The sequence below is a fragment of the Ictidomys tridecemlineatus genome, chromosome 4 (assembly GCF_052094955.1).
Source record: "Ictidomys tridecemlineatus isolate mIctTri1 chromosome 4, mIctTri1.hap1, whole genome shotgun sequence".
Lineage (NCBI taxonomy): Eukaryota > Metazoa > Chordata > Mammalia > Rodentia > Sciuridae > Ictidomys > Ictidomys tridecemlineatus.
In genome coordinates this window covers 108,150,631-108,168,296 of record NC_135480.1, presented here as the reverse complement: position 1 = coordinate 108,168,296, position 17,666 = coordinate 108,150,631, and the positions used below count along the sequence as shown (strand labels likewise).

The 17,666-nt window shown below is 37.1% G+C and overlaps 1 protein-coding gene across 10 annotated transcripts in view; it reads left to right on the top strand.

Annotated features, from left to right (window-relative positions):
* Msantd2 (Myb/SANT DNA binding domain containing 2) overlaps window positions 1-15,441 on the top strand; it is a 34,868-nt gene extending 19,427 nt beyond the window's left edge. For 2 of the 10 annotated variants that reach the window (XM_040285451.2, XM_078047239.1), the window contains 3 exons: window positions 3,637-7,656; window positions 9,793-9,853; window positions 13,914-15,441. In XM_040285451.2, the coding sequence (XP_040141385.1) occupies window positions 7,581-7,656; window positions 9,793-9,853; window positions 13,914-14,766 (990 nt within the window). In that variant the 5' untranslated portion in view covers window positions 3,637-7,580 and the 3' untranslated portion in view covers window positions 14,767-15,441. Of the gene's footprint in view, window positions 1-3,636; window positions 7,657-9,792; window positions 9,854-13,913 lie in introns of those variants that run through there. The other 8 variants (XR_013437967.1, XM_040285457.2, XM_021719567.3 and 5 more) reach the window with 7 other exon arrangements.
* Window positions 15,442-17,666: the final 2,225 nt, after the last annotated feature.

The following is a 17,666-nucleotide window of genomic DNA, read 5'->3' as shown; positions in this document are numbered from 1 at the left end:
TCTCTCCCCAAAGAAAACTTTAACAAGAAGAAGGGATACTTTAAAAATAGCCCATTGCAGTTAGTCCTTCATTGTTACAAAAATTGATTTGCTAATTATAATTGTGTTTATGTTTATACCTTGTTTTGCTTTTGCTTTTTTGAAAAGGTTTCAGGAGCCCTGTCTAACTTTGGATTTATTGATTTTATAATCTATTGTGGTTAAACAATGAATTTCCTGATATTCTTTGCTAAGAAAATTTGATCTTACTAGTGATTTACTTTAAAAATTAATTTATTTAATAAATATATTAATCTTACATGATAGGCATTTTCTAGGCCCAAGGAAAATAGAGACAAGCAAGGTGGACAAAATTCCTATTCTCATGCAGTTTACAATTCTATAGCTTTCTTTCTTTAGCAACATCAAAATTTTGTGAGTGGCATTTGTTAATTTTCGTATGCTAAATCCTCTTTGAAGGAATACTTGCCTTGGTTCCTCATTTGCTGAATGAGGAGGAATTTGGACTAGGTTTATTTTTAAGGTTCTTTTCTGTTCAAAACTTCATTGGTCTGGGCGTGGTGGCACATGCCTGTAATCCCAGTTGACTGGGAAAGATGAGGCAGAAGGATCTCGAGTTCAAAGCCAGCCTCAGCAACTTAGTGAGGCCTAAGAAACTCAGTGAGACATTGTCTCTAAATGAAATACAGAAAAGGGCTGGGGATATGGCCCAGTATGGCTCAGTGGTGAAGCACCCCTGGATTCACTCCCCAGTACCAGAGGAAGAAAAAAAAACTTCATTGGAGCCTGGTTTGTAATTAAGCCTTTTGAAGCTCCACTCATCCTCTGTAGATGAATGTAAGTAATACAGGAAGTTTTATAAAATAAAAGTAAATTGTAGGGGAAGAGGTAGGGATAGGGGGATAAAGGATGTCAGGAGCTACAGAGAGAGCAAATGAGTTAAAGACAAAATATGAAACCCATTCTTCTTAGTAATTAAGAAGACATTGATGATCATGATAGGAACAATTTTAGTGGAGTAATAGATGAAACTGTGATCCCATAGGACAGAAGGATTAGTGTAGACATTGCCTATTCCTGAGAGACTCTTCAGTCTTCAGGTGGTGTTGAAATTGGAATATGTCAGAGCTTAGTGCAGTGACTGCTAAGGAAGGTAGTTAAGACTTTCCTATGCTTGTTTCTGGATGGATGAATTTCCCTGTTTTAAGTTGTTCCCTTAACTAGTTTATCTAGCATCTATATTGAAAAGTCAGATAATGAATGATCAAGTACTGTGTTAATATAATTGGAACAGATAATCAGCATAATGAATGGATTTTCAAATATTGTTTAAGGACCACTTCAGAAAAAAGTTTTTTGCCCAGTAGGTAGAGGAAAAGTGGTATATTTTGTGAAGGGTAAAGAAATTTCTGTATGCTTTTTACTGGTAGAAATTATTTCCTTCAAGAAACGGGAGGTCAGTATGGTATACATACTTGTAATCCCAGCAACCCTATAATAAGGCAGGAGAAACTCAAGCTTGAGGCCAGCTTCTGCAAATTATTGAGACCCTAAGCAATTTAACAAGATGCTATCTCAGAATAAGAATGAATAAATAAAAAGCGTTGGGGATGTAGCTCAGTGGAAAAGTGCTCCTGGGTTCAATCCCCAGAAGAGAGGGGTGGGTGGGGGTTGTGCTGATTTATACCTATACCTCTAGTTTACTTTCGAGTTTGAGGCAGGAAGATCTCTTGAGCCTTGGAGGTTGGGCCAGGTTGGCCAATGAAGCAAGATCTTGTTGTTTTAAAAAAGAATGAGAGGCTGGGGATGTATCTCAGTGGTAGAGTACTTGCCTAATTTGTTTAAAGCCATGGGTTTGATCTCCAGCACCACAAAAGAAAATGAAAAAAATAGAGACAGAGAAATGGCAATTTGGCTAATTTACCTCTTAAGGGAAATAAATATCAATGTATTTTATCTAAATGAGTAGGAAATTGAGCAAACTGGTTGATTGACTTAAACTAGTTGTGCTGATCTTTAGAATCTTTGTAATGCCTCTGATACAAATTAAGTCTACCTTATTTTAGGATTTCTGACTAATATATGCTATATTCTTCTTTGGAAGCAAAACCAACATAGTGTAGAACAGAGATTTTTTTAAGCTGAGGTTCTTGTCTGGGCTCTTCACTGAGCCCATGTTCCCTTTGAAATTGTATGGAATGGTTTGTGTGTATATGCATTTTTCTGGGAAGGCAATCCATGACCTGAAAAAGTTAAGTACCTCCATACTGGAGAGGAAAAGCAAACGATCGAAGAATGAAAAGGATTTTTTACTTGCCAAAACTTGCTCTGTAGTACTAAGACCTGGGGAATGTAAAACAGGTATGCTGTTATTTTTCTTCTTGGTTTTGTTGAGTTTTTTTTTCTTTTGGTTGGTTTTAAAAGATTTAGATAATTGGCAAGTCAGTTACATATTAATGTACAGAAAATGTAGTAAAATAGGTAGTAAAAAGTTCTGTAGGCCTCACAGGTTTTGCCTTAGGTAACTTTATAATCATTAGTTACAACTCACTGTCAAAAGATATGTGTAGGAATTTATACTATATCCTTAACATCCTTCTTACTGTGTGCAGGAACATGTTTACTGACTTATGTCTGCTATTTAAGTTTTTTTTCTTGCCTACTTTTATGCTCACAGTAACAAAGTATATAGTTAAAGAAATTTTAGTCTTTAAAATATTAAAGTGTTGTTTTGTTGCTTCATAAGAGCAATTCATAATCTTTGCTATAACAATAATCTCAATTTAAAGGAAGTAAAAAGATGTTTCATGAACACTTTTGTTGCTTCAAAATACCCATTTGCTTTAGTTTGAACTATTGTTATTGACACTTTTATTAGAAAACCAATCACTGAAGCTTTACCCACCCCAGTGTAATTTCACCATCTCTTGTGGAGAATAATGTGTGATTTTTTAAAAAAGTCTTTGCTTGTGAATAAGTATAGTCTTTATTTAATCATGTGGATGACACAATTACAAATTTATCATGTTTAGGTGGCAGAGGGTTAAAATGACAATACATGCATTTCTAGTATGGCCAGTTTGACAACTACATTTGAAAATCTGTTTCACTGCTTATTTTTTTCTTATACCATGGTTTCCTGCTGTTATAACTGAGCTGTCCTCCCTTCATATTGACTTTATTTTTCATCTGAAATCTTAGACTGATCAAGCCAATGTTTTCTAAACAACATACAATATGTTTATATGTGTAGTTTTTATGCCTTATTTCTATTCCTCCTCATTATATGCTCTGTTTCACTTACAGTCAGTTCAGTTTGAACAGTGATTTTGTGGGGGCAAATTTTGAGAAAATAATTGAGCCTGTGGTGGAATTGCTTGGCCTATGCCTTCATGATTTATTTTGTTTGCTTCCTACTTTGCCATACCAGGGAAGAACTTACTTCTTCCCATTTTCTGAAAGTTGGAGGAGGAACTGGAGGACATTGAAGCAAAAGAAACTTTAATCCCATTCCCAAAGTAGCTTAATAATGACGGGCTTTGATGAAACCACTGGCCCATATATAGATCTTATTTTCCAAGCCTTTCATTATTTTATTTGCCCTTTTCTGAACTCTACAATTTCCCTCTCTTGTAGCTGGTTCGATGCCCAGAACTGAATGCTGTGCTCCAGCTGTGGCCTCACCGGTGCTGAATAGAGAGGAAGAGCCACCTTCATAGCTTACATGTGATTCCTCTGCTTATACAACCCAATACTGGATTTACTTACTTTGGCAAGATAGCTGCATTGTGCACTGTATTTAATGTTACGTGTACTGTAACCCTGGGTCTTTCTCTGCATTGCTGCCGTTAAACCCCGAATCCTGCCAATCTAAAACTCCTGCCTTTGTTTACCTACCCCTCCCCCATAGACTCCTCATACATTCATCTACAATGAATGTTATCTTTTTTATTCTCTCTTTTCCTTTGACTCTAATCTTAAACTTTGGCAAACTTTCACTCTATCCTTTAAATGGTCAGTTGTCAGCCATCTTATATTTCTCCCTGCTTTGGTAATGGGACATCTTCCAAGTCTTTCTGTGGTTCTTTTCCTTTTGTAGTGCTAAGGACTTGGCACTTGGTAGTGGACTTAGTAAACATCCACCTGGTGTTTCTTCCCAAGCCAATACCCATGAACTCCTTTGGTTTGACCCCTTAATGAGTTCTTCTATTCAGACTTTCTTGACTCCTCTTGACCTCTATCCCTATGATTTCATTCAAGATGGATAGTATTATCTTATAGTTCTTCCTCCAGGAAAGAAATAAAACATAATATCAATATACTGGGGAGATTCTGACATTAAGAAAAGTTATTATTTTGGTTTGAGGATAGTATAGTCTTAAATATGTCTAAGCAAATTCTTTGCCCCAAGATTTTAATTTTGAAACAGCAATTAGAGCTTTAGTTACTGTAAATGTCTAAGATGGGTAAGGTAAAGGAAGAAGAAAGGGAAGCAGGTTTTTTGTGTTGAATAGATTGTGATTTTCCAAGAAAGCCAAATTGAGGTTTTTGTTGAATTTGGTAGCTGTCTGGAATGGGAGGTATGAAACTTCACTTTTTTCTAGATTCTGAAGTATTATTTTAATCTCAGGTTTAGAGTAGGTTTTGAAGTTAGTTTATTTAGGAATATTGTTACAGGCACCCAATCTTTTAATAATGTGCTTTGGTTAATGATTTAGAGTGTAGAATATGTAACCTTTTCTGATTTACTATGGGTAATAAGAATTGGAAGGTCTCTCTATATGTCCTTTTTATTGATTCTAAGCTCTTTCAAGTTTAGCTAAATTCCAATGTTTGTTTCTGGTAGCAGCAAGCCTATATTTGAGTTTTTCCTTTTTTTTTTTTTTTTTTTTTAAACCTTACTTTAGTCAATGTGTCCTGTTTAAACAGCCTCTCTTGGATTTGTGGTCTTTTTTGAACTCAGAAGTTATTGCTTATGTTTATTTGTATCTTGAGAGAGTTAAAATCAATTTGGAAATCTTTTGAATATACTATCACATGGATTTAGAAGTTACCAAACATCTTACCTGCAGGCACCTGATAGATATTTTACATATCAGCATATTGCCTTATTATAAAAGTGTATTCCAAATGTACACTACAAGTAAGAGATGGCAAGATCTGTTAGCCTTTTTTGGTGAACTATAAAATATATCCCCTGACTCTTCTTCCATATCTATGATGATTAGATATTGTTGGTTTCATTATTCATAGTTACATATGAAACTAGGCAAAATTTTAAGCTAAACTTGGTGGTTTCAAAGATTAAGAGTCTTCTGTGGTTTCCCACCATGTATATTATCAAACATTGGTGGCTTTGTTTATGCCTGTGTCACTTCCTATTAAGTGTGGGACCTTTCTTCAAAAGAACCTTAGTTTTACTTCTTTACTTCTAGACCAGCCCTTACTGTCAGAGCTAACTGGGCTTTTTTGTGTCCTTAATGCTTTTTCCAGGCAGCCAATAAGTAGTGAGCAGTGGCATGGTTTCCATCTCCATTTATGGCCTTGAAAGGGTGAAGGGACAGTGTTGGGACTCTCCATTTACGGTCCTTGGAAGAGTTGAAAAGAGTGGTTGGGGTGTTCTTGGAGGCAGAAACTAGACATTGTGAGATAAAAATAATTTGGCAGGGGATGTTTGCAATTCAAATTCCAATCCCTGCAAGGAGGGCAGAGAGTGCTGGGAAAGGGGAGCATGTAGAAAGTCAAAAGAAATTTGCTGCAGCTTTTGTATTGTAAGGTTTGCCCGTGACATACATTTCCCAAACTCATGTTTCTGATATGTTTCTCTAAGTTTTGTCTTATGTGGTTGTGACTATCCTTTATGAAAAGAAAGAAGAAATGCTTTTAAAAAGAGTATATTATTGGAAACCTCACTTCTCTAAGGCATCATATGAGACAACAGAAGAGAGCTGAAGAAAGAGAGAATGGGACAGGCGTTTGTGTAGGGGGTAGACTGGCTGGCTTTAATATGGGTGACTAATTATTGTTCTGTTAATGTCTGGGAAGACCATCATATGTGTTATGTTTTCATTATACCTTTTGCCTATCTGGATTTCTGGCTCCAAGTGACAGAGTATTTGTAGATTGTCAACTGTGATTTAAAGATAATAAACTTTCACGGCGGCTCTATAAAGATTATCAGGAGTTGTTTTAGTTTGGTGAGGATAGGTGATACACATTGGCGTGTGGAAAGTAATCTCACCCTTTGGAATAAATTTATAATCTTGCTAATGCATATAAATTAAGTCAGAGGTGAACTGGTTCTGTTCAGTTGATTGAAACCCAGTATAGTATAAGGGAGATTAGAAGGAACAAAAGAAAGCAAAGATGGAATAGAGCCTGAATGTGAGTAAATTTGGAAGATGGGACTAAGTCCATGATTTATCCTTTGAAATATCATATAAGATAGCATAAGATGAACCATTAAACTCAGGAAACTGGGCTAATCATCAGAAATATACATTAATAATAAAGACCATGAAAAAAATTGAAGGATTGTACAAGATAATGAAGTTATCCAGGTTTTATCTGTGGACTTGCATAATGATATTTATTTGCTCTGTGGCATGTAGCAGAAAAAGAAATGAAGTAAACCTCCTACTTTGCCCTCCACCCAGAAGGAAAAAAAAAAAAAAACTATTGGTTTTGTTTGTTGGTTTGTTTAGCTAGCAGTTTGAGTTGGTAGATTAGTAAATTGTCTAGTTTTAGCTACAGGTATTAGTGTTCTTGATCATTGATGTCTGAGACTGCAAACTTGTGGCAGTTGATTTGACTTCTGTTTGAACTTTTAGCAGCTACCACAAAGACACAGTGAGTTAGTAAGGAATATAGATTATGTAAATAATATGTTTTATTAGTTAATTTATTTAGGCAATTGTTTTTACCCTGTCTTCCTTCTTAAGAGTAAGGAAGGTATTCTTTGCTTTGGGAAATTCTTCTTTCTGTCCTCCTTTCCTCACACTTTCCAAATTCTGGGCACCATAGCAGCTCTCTCTCTCTTCTGTGGCAGGTGTGCATCCTATTGGCTGGCTGGTATTTCTTGTTTTTTCCCCCCTTATTCTTTTTAAACGGGGGAGGGGGTATAAAAATATGTGTATGGGGTACATGCAATAATGTTGTAATGTTTCTTGTTGTTAATGGATAATTAATTGCAAAATAATTTGTTTGAATTATAACGTGTTTGAGTAAATGCTAAATTAGTATTTTTTCTAATATAATAATGAATTTGAAATCTAGCATTCCTGTAACAATGTGTCTCTGTTTGTCTGTCTGTGTCTGTCTAATAGTAATTAATATCTGTGGTCCGTACCTGGAAGAGGAAGTACAGCTTTAAAGGAATAACAAAAGACTTTGTGTCTTAGACCCTTCGCAGGTGTTACAGTCGGGTGAAAGAACATGGTGTTGGGAAAAGAAAGAGCAGTTACACATTTGAACAGTTGGAACAGGTGTTTGGTCAGGGAGGATGGGATGCTCAGCCCTGCCAGCCTGTACTTATTAACAGTAGTGGCTTGTACCAGGAGCTGGAGTCAGATGGCAGCACAATGGAGGACTATTCACAGGAGGACTGGGGAAATCACAGTCAGGATCTCCATGGCTATCCAACAGATCAGGAATTGGGTAAGAAAGCTAAAATATATGATATCCTTATGTATATTTATCTACTTGCTATGTGTACTGGTACTTATTGTCATCTGTGATGTCTTCTGCTGTTTCTAGGGTCAGCACAAAGCACATGTCACCAGTTTATTTGGGTCAATGTGGGCATCTTTGGTGTAGGTTTCAACTGCCAACAAGTGCTTTCATTATTTGAGTACCACCCTGATTCCTAAAGATAGAAGAATTCCTAATTCTGAGCCACACAAGGAGGCTCAGTGACAGAATCCTATGAAATTTAATACTCTGAACCTTCTAATTCTAAGATTCTAGTTCTAAGATGCTAAGAGTATTGGCTCTTGTCCTAAGTGCTTTAAGCAAATCTATCTTTTCCTTCCTTCATTCCAAATACTTTTTCTTTTCTATCTCTGATATGGGAAAGACTCTTCCCAGACTTTATAGACTGAACAAAAAATGAGTGAAAGCCTTGACTTTTACTAAAAAGATTGATATCTGAGCCATGTCAGTGATCATTCTCCTTCAAACCTCCTGAGATATCCTGTTCCAACAATAGCTGAAATGTTTTATATACAGTGAAAGCATTCAAAATGGAAGATGCAGTTCCTGGCCATCAAATCTAAATTTGTGTGACCTAATTAAGAGTATATGTGTCAGCCAGGTGTGATGGTGTACGCGCCTGTAATCCCAGTGGCTCTGGAGGCTAAGGCAGGAGGATCCCGAGTTCAAAGCCAGCCTCAGCAATAGCAAGGCTCTAAGCAACACAGTGAGACCCTGTCTCTAAATGAAATACAGAAAAGGGCCTAGGGATGTGGCTCAGTCATTGAGTGGCCCTGAGTTTAATCCCCAGTACCAAAAAAATCCACACACACACACACATACATATGTCTTTTTTTTTTTTTTTGCATTCAGTGCTCCAATTTTTATTTTCATAATTTGGAAGTACTGATCAGTTTTTTTGCTATAGCCATTGCACATTAAAGAACAGATTGTATAATGGACTTTCACTTTTAAGCAAATCTTCTGCAGTGAGATACTAAGGCAATCCCAAGGAAGTATATGTAGGATTGGCAGTAAAAATGTGTTTTTCTAGCTTAAGGTAAAAGTCTGTAGGCCCTGGTTTGTTTGTTTTTTACAGAATACCTGATGATAGAGAAATGCTAATTCAAAAGAAAAAGGCTTAACTTAATATATTTCTTTCTTTTTTTTTTTTAAGGTGAACACAATGCCTTTATTTTATTTATTTATTTTTATGTGGTACTGAGGATCAAACCCAGTGCCTCACACATGCTAGGCAAGTGCTCTATTACTGAGCTATAACCCTAGCCCCATTAATATATTTCTTACAAGTGCTGTTTTTAAACAATCTCAGATATTGGAAGAAAGAAGAAAGAAACTATGAAACTGTCAGACTAACAGCGTATAAGGGACTTAAAGATAAGAAGGACAGATGCTAAGTGATCACTGCCTCTTAATTTTACAAAAATTATAAGGTCTGGGCTGGGGATGTGGCTCAAGCGGTAGCGCGCTCACCTGGCGTGCGTGCGGCCCGGGTTCGATCCTCAGCACCACATACAAACAAAGATGTTGTGTCTGCCGAGAACTAAGAAAAAATAAATAAATATTAAAAAAAATTCTCTCTCTCTCTCCCTCTCTCTTTAAAAAAAAAAATTATAAGGTCTAAATTACTTTAGCATTTCATAATACTGGTTGTGCCACAGAGTTGAAGTCACCAAAACCTTTAGTGGCAGGGAGGATCATGCAAAATACACTGATCCTGATGTTGGGGTAATAATTGCTCTGTAAAACCCACATAGAAAATCTAAATAGAACAGAATTATTTTCATTCTTGTTCTTTTAAAATCATGTTTGCAGTGAAATTAAGCTTTAAGCTCCTAGCTAGAAATCCACTGGTGACCTTGAAGAATTTTATACTTGTAGAGCTGGTTTCTGATCTTGCATATAAATGTATGCATCTCATTATATAACAGATATATTTATAAAGCTGGCTTTGGACAGTGTTGGATACTAGTATTAAGGCCTGGTACTATAAAGTATGGAAATAATAGGAAATACTTAACTATATAAATGTATGTAGATAAAACTGGAAACTATAATTTGTTTTAAATCTTTACTTTTCAGATGAAATACCTGTCACAAAGAGAACATTAAAAATAAAACAAGAGTCTTCTGAAGAAGCACAGTAAGTAGCTGCTTTCCTCATAGTGTGTCTGCCTAAGGTTAATGACCTTGGCGAGGGAGGGTCAGTAAGAAACTAGACATGCTCTGGAAGTACAGCTACACCACACTATGTTTGTCCCATCCTCTCTCAGCTTAGCTTCAGTTTTCCAGTGGTGAACTGAAATGTTGAGAATTTCATATACCACAAGAAGGAATAAATGTGTTACTTGAAAATAAATAGGTTGATGGTAGTTGCCTATATGTGGATATCTAGATATTCAAGGACTGGAGTTTATTTGGGTTTAGGTAAAATGACAGGAGGCCAAAGTTACACTTAACTTCCTTATAGTATTACAGTTTGGGGATCAAAAAGCAAACTCTTGGGGCTGGGGATGTGGCTCAAGCGGTAGCGCACTCGCCTGGCATGCGTGCGGCCTGGGTTCGATCCTCAGCACCACATACAAACAAAGATGTTGTGTCCGCTGAAAACTAAAAAATAAATATTAAAAAAATTCTTAAAAAAAAAAAGCAAATTCTTAGATTACTGTACATTTGGAAAAGAAGTAGCTATTGGAGGAAGAACTGAAAAAGTCTGAGGACAATGTCCACCACTGGTTCTAATTATTATTCTTTCTCCTGAGAGTTTAGCATCATCTGTTATGTTGTTGGGGTGGTGGTGGTGGTTGTTCTTCTTCTCCTCCTTCTCCATCTGGGTATCAAACACAGGGCTTCACACATGCTAGGCAAGCACTGTACCACTGAGCTATGTCCTGAGCTCCTCATCTCTTATGTTCACAGTTTGATCTTTCTTTTTTGCTTGTTTTCTTGCTTTGTCCTTCTTTCCTTTCCTTCTTTCTTTCTTTTTACTGGGGATTGAATCCAGGGGCTCTTAACCTGTGAGTCACATCCTTAGCCCTTTATATATTTTATTTTGATACAGGGTCTCACTGAGTTGTTTAGAGCCTTGCAAAGTTGCTGACACTGGCTTTGAACTTGTGATCCTCCTGCCTCAGCCTCCTGAGCTGTTGGTATTAGAAGCATATGCCACCACACCTGGCTCACAGTTCTTTCTTAATATCTTTGAATAGGTTTCTGATTAAATCTATTGAAGAGTATAGGTTAAAAGTTAAAATTTAGGGAGCAAGTAAAAAACATCATTCATTTTTCCACCGGTAACATTGAAGCATTTATAGAACCCACTTGTTCTTCTATGTTTGATTTCACACATTATGGTCTTCATGTTTAAGAATAGTGGAGAAAAGGACAAAGAGGCAAGATAAAAGGATTGCTAGATAACAAGCATTTAACAAACCATCATCACCACCATCACCATCATCACCCCCATCACCCTTTTGCAGACACTCATTTCTTTGTCAGAGTATGTCTTTGAAATAAAAGAATTCCCAGTGTCATCTGATTTTATGTCTGGGAAGAGGTTAAGCAGGGATCAGAGGTGTTTCCCAAAATTGTAACCATTATTCTGGTCCTCAAAAAAGAAGAATATATGAGGCTTGGGTTGGATAGCTCAGTGATAGAGCACTTGCCTAGCACATGTGAGGCAAAAGAAGAAGAAGAAGAAGTAGTATATAATGCAAAAAGTAAGTTTAAAGACTTCTCCTGTTGGGAGTTCATTCCTTTAAACCTGTCTTCTCCAAAAGAAGTTGATGTAACTGTCTGTGAACTCAAAACTTCACAGAATTGGTGTTACCAACCTCAAACCACTTGAACTTTTCTGGTGCTTGTAACTTCAGAAAGCAGGAAATGTAACATATTTTCCAGGAACTATTTAAATTACAGGGTCTGATTTTCATGGTGTTCTCTCACTTTGAGACTGCTATGAGCCTTGAACTCAGATCAGCTTTGGGCTCAGGTTAGCAGGACTAGAAACTGACAGGCTGTGGCTGTCTCTAGCCTGTGCTACTCTTTCTCCGGGTTCAGCTTAATGTGTGTTTGGGGGGTTCTGAAGAGCTTCCTAGTGGGCCATTATTTCCCAGTACAATAGTTTCTTCAGAACTGTTCTTTGCAGTGTCTGACTGTACCATTAATAATGTAGGGCTAAGAGAGTGCTGAATAAAATAACTATACTTAGGCAGTGGAGTTTTGTTCTCTGTAGGTATATGTGGTATAGCTGAACTAACTGATAATACCTATAGTAAAATACATCATCCTTCATCCATGAAACATCTCCTAATGTCATTTGTTCAACACATATCTTGCCTACTGAATGTTAGGCACTGAAGTACATCTGTGAGCAAAATGTACAAAAAAATCTTGGCACCCCATCCCAACTCCTTCATGGAGTCTGCCTTGATCAATAAATCATTTCAAGAGGACAAGGAAATGTGGTAGCTATGAAAGAAAGTTTTCCTTTAAAGTGTTGACCCATGCAGAAATATAGTCCTGTATCTTAGCCTCACAAGCACCACAGTCGAAAATATTAAAAAAGTGGTCAAGTGCCTTCGTGTCCCCTGAGAAGAGATAGATGTCCCAGGAATTCAGTGATTTCATCTAGATGGCCATCCTGATGCTTGAGAAGCTTTCAAGACAAACAAAAGGGTGGAGAGTAAGTTCAGGACAGTCCTAGGCCCAAGAAGCAGCTGATAACAGAATATTAGTTCTTGTCATCTTGTGAAGAAAGTCCAGGGGAGCGAGGAGACAGGCAATGGCTATCTGAACCTTCCCGAGAATGTTCTTGAAGCTCTTCCCCTAGAAGGCATGAGAATTTAATAGGAAAGTCTCAAGGCTTTGTCTTCTTTCATGATCTCCTTCCCAGAAGTTGATAGCAAATCCACTTTTCATGCCTTTGTTTAATTGTGAATGTGGCAGTTCAATGTTTTTGTACGTTAAATCTGTCAGTGATGTAGAGTATAATAGTTTGATGCCAAGTTATATTTAACAGACCAGTCTTCCAATATCAAAGTTATTAGAAACAAACTCATAACTTTATTTATGAGTATGTGTGTGCACGTGTGTAACTACAAGAAGTATCAGTTAACAAATTACAAGATTAAGGGGCTGGGGATGTGGCTCAAGTGGTAGCGCGCTCGCCTGGCATGCGTGCTGCCTGGGTTTGATCCTCAGCACCACATACAAAACAAAGATGTTGTGTCCGCTGAGAACTGAAAAATAAATATTAAAATTCTCTCTCTCTCTCTCTCTCTCTCTCTCTCCCTCTCTCCCTCTCTCCCTCTCTCCCTCTCTCTCCCTCTCCCTCTCTCACTCTCTCTTTAAAAAAAAAAAACAAATTACATGATTAAGTGGTCTGTGAAACAAAAATTTACTGGCATTTTCTATCCTACTCTGTTAACTATACATGTCAAAACTGAAATACTTTCTATATTTTTGCCTCCCTTTATAAAGGGTTTTCTAGAATAGTATCAGTTCATCTTAAACCTTTTTCTTTTAAAACATAAGCCTAGTGTGAACCTTTTTCATCTGAATTCTCAGATTTTAATGTGTTAACTAGGCAGTTCTTTTAATTATTACGAAAATGTTTTGTTTTTATATCAGATTAGTCATAATCAATTGTATGTTTTCCTACAGTTCACATACATGGGCCAAAATTATTGAATTTGGAGAATTTCTAAGTTAGAAATTAAATTGTTAAATATTTTGAGGGACACTGGATGCTTTTCTGGATAAAGCATCTTTCACCTTCTTTTGGCACTTAGATCTGAAGGCCATCATAGGCATTATAACAGTCACTTAAAAAAAAAAAAAACATCCTTGGATTTATGAAATCCCAGGATCTTTATTAATATTTAATTTTTGCTACAACAAGACTTTAGAAAGTAAATGGAAAGATTTTACCATAATTTCTAGAAACTTCTGATGGGTAAGTCTTTCTTACATTTCAATACTGTAGTTATCCAATGTCATAGTCACTAATCACATGTGTCTATACAAATGCGATTTTAATTTAAATATGATTTTAATTAAATTTGCATTAGCCACATCTTAAAGTTCTAGCAGCTACCATATTGGACAGCACAGATATAGAACACTTCTGTCATCACAGAAAGTTTTATTAGGTAGTGATGTTCTGGACACTTGAGGAATTTGACTTTTATTTCTCTTTCTAGGAAGCGAGACATCATGCAGAATATTGTACAGATTTTGGAATCAGTACAGTTGAAATGGGAACTATTTCAGAGCTGGACAGACTTTTCAAGGCTCCATCTTTCTAATAAACTGGCCATTTTTGGAATTGGTTATAATACCCGTTGGAAAGAGGATATCCGTTACCATTATGCTGAGATCAGCTCCCAGGTGCCCCTTGGCAAGCGACTTCGGGAATATTTCAACTCTGAGAAGCCTGAGGGACGAATCATTATGACCCGAGTACAAAAAATGAACTGGAAAAATGTTTACTACAAATTTTTAGAGATTACTATTAGTGAAGCTAGGTGCCTAGAGCTGCACATGGAAATTGACTGGATACCCATTGCCCACTCCAAACCAACTGGTGGGAATGTTGTTCAATATTTATTGCCAGGAGGCATTCCTAAAAGCCCAGGCCTTTATGCCATTGGCTATGAAGAATGTATTGAGAGGCCCCTCTCACCCCACATGGAACGTCGCTCCCTGGACCCAGGAAAAGAGGGCCGGGTTGACCTGGAAACTCTTTCAGCTCAAGCCTCGTTACAGGTGGAAATAGAACCCACTCGAATTACCTATTGCTACCTCGGAATTGCTGAGGTCAGGACTCTACAGCAATGCTTATTTTTACATTTCCAAGCAAATACCAAAACCTTCAGCAAAGATTGGGTTGGTATTAATGGGTTTTTGTCTCAGAACTGTATTGTGGATCCTGGAGTTTCCCCCAAATCCATCTATATCAAATTTGTAGAAGTAGAGAGGGATTTTCTTTCCGCTGGCTCTTTAGTAGAGTGCCTGGAAAAAGCCATTGGATATCCCTTAAAATTTAACAACTGAATGTCATCCTTCATAAGGATTTGGGCTCTTACCTCCCTCTTCTCTACTCACTCCATGTTATCTAGACTGCCCTCATCCAGATGCTGCCATCAGACTCTTCATGAGAACTCTTTCCACGATTGGGCCAGTACAACTTCTGAGGAAACAGTAGACATTGGGCAGATAAAAACAGACCCCACCAAAAATGCTCATTTTGAGCAAGCAAGATATATAGTGAACTTGCATGGTGGGTCAGTTGTTTCTTTTTTTAAAACAAAAAATTTTTAAATGGATTTTAGAGCCCTAATGTAAATAAATGTAGGTACATTCCATATTGGACAAAACTTATACTTTGAGTTTCATATGAAATTGAAAAATTGTATTTTTTTCACAATGTTTCATTTTTACACATCTCTATGTCTCTATATAAGTATTATTTACAACCCTGAATAAATAAGCAATAGATAATGGCAAGTTAAATCTTGAGTCACAGTAAATAAGACTGTTTTGCAATATCACCTTTAGCTACTATTGTATATAATTTAGAATTTCATTTTTTTCACCAGCCAAGTGTTTTGCTATTTCCAATCAGTGTTGCCTGCAAAGATCTTTGTTTCTGTGATGTACCAACTTTATGGTTGTGTTGCCATTTAAACTTTTTTTATAAAAAAAAAAAAATTAAAGTAATACCTGGCCTCTTGGCGTGCTAGTTGCGCTTTTTGTAGCAGATTGTGGCCAAACTGGCGGTGGGGACTATGCTCTGGCTTAACTGCTAATAATGAACAGAACAAACAGAGCAGGATCCACTGGCAGTGTTCATTCAGTGCCCACCCATTGACCAACTGTCATTATTTCTTGTCAGTATCAAAGGTCATTGGACATCGCATTTTATATTTCTTTAAAAAAAAAATGACTAGGATATTCTATCTGACCTGAGGAACATAAATTTGTAATCAGGAGAAAGCTTCCCAAGGGGTGCAAATAATAAATTGATGTCTCTTGCTGGGTCTACAAGAGGGGGAATTGAGGGCCCAGTAGAAATATTGAAAACAAAACCCCAAAAACCTTAAAAAGTGATCCATAGGAGAAGAAATTGTAAGGTATCAGTCTATTATGAAGGTGACTGCCATTTTTTCAAGAGTTCCAGTGGGTTAGTCACCACTCCACTTAGAGGTTAGTACTCTTAGCTAAGAGGAGTTTACTAGTAGAATAGTCAAGGATCACTTTGGTGTCATGATAGGAACTCATTGGATTGGTTATTTATTTTTGATTCCTCAACATCTCTCAGATGCTTTGCTTTAATGGGCTGCAGCTCCAGGTAAGAAATGTAATTCTTCGTGTTTTTCTATACCAGTGAAGATAAAATTGCATTTTGTTAAAAATGTTCTTTTCCCATAATCTGAATAGTGAATTTCTCATTGTGATTCTGATTTCTTTGTGCTTATTTATTTTTCTAATGACTAGTGAGCCTTATAATCAATGGGATGGCTTTGCTTTATGTTATTTGCATCTGGGCTTATTGAGTTGGCTATTTTCTGATGCAAGCTGCTAAAAATAGGTGTAAATTCAGGGAGAGTATAAATATCCTGAGAATGTGTGAGTGTAGCACCTGTTCTCTCTGGGCAGAGTGTGTAGGCAGGAGCCTTAGGAAATTCTCATGAGTTTACTCTTTGGGACTTGGATTTATAGTCCATCTTATAGCAATAATCTCAAATATTCATTGTTAAACTCTGTAGAAAAAAGCATTAGTATCAGAACCACCACATGGCATCCCCAAAACTTTGCCCCTGACCAAACCCAAAACTAACATTAATACTTCATGCATTTTTTTTTTCCTGCATCCTACTTGCCACTGCTCTGAGGTACTCAGCCGGGCAGAGTATTTTAGGGACATATAGTGAAGATGTTTTAGACCTACTTAACGTTACTGAGAACAGAGCATTGCTAGACCACTGTCCAACATGGAGAAGATGGCAAAGATCAGATCCAGTATGAGTTATTACCAGTTGGCTTGAGATGGGTTAGGGTGGAGGTAGGGAGAAGAGGACAAAGCTAAACTTTGGGAAATGGAGGCTTGCCAAGAAAATAGCTTGCCGATACTGAGTATCCAGTGTCTTTGGCCAGAACAGCCTATAATAGAAGAAAGCAGGTTGTCAGATAACTGAGCATTGCAAAAAAAAAAAAAAAAGCAGGCAGTGATGGTACATGGCTGTATAATCCCAGCAATTCAGGAGACTGAGGCAAGAGGACCACAACTTCAAGGCCGTCCTGGACAATTTAGCAAGACCCTGTCTCAAAAAAATAAGCTGTGGAGGTAGCTAAGCCATATTAACAGATTCAAGGAGGGTGGAGACACTATATTCAAATAGAAGACTAGAATTCTTTGGCGATCTGAAATAAAGTGTGTTTGGAAGGAACATATAAAGCTAGATTTAGCTTTTGCATATGTGTATGCAAGCAGCTCTCTGATCATGCTCAGATGTGTGCCAACATTCTCATCTTACACCAGGTTAGAATGCAATGTCCACCCTGAAGTACATCTTGGCAAAAACTTGAAGTAAGTAATAGAATTGCTCTGCTACCTTCTACTACTTGATTCCCTCAGGGTCAGAAGAAAGAAGTGGTTGAAACAGGAAAATTCTTTGGGGTAAAAGTCCTGAAGAGACTGCTCCTGTGTCACAAGGATACATTCACTAATCCTTGGTTCCTGCTTTGCTTCCCACATAGCAAGTTATTTGAAATCTGAATTTTGAAGGAATAGCTAAGGAGTGAATATTGAGGCCATCCATACCTTAAGTAGCACTTGATAGGACACCTGTGTGATCGTATGCTTTGTCATTTCAGGGTTACAACTAAGACTTTGTATCGTCTTTCTTGGAAGGAGTTACTTATTTGGAGTGGTGTAATCCTGGTCTGGAAAC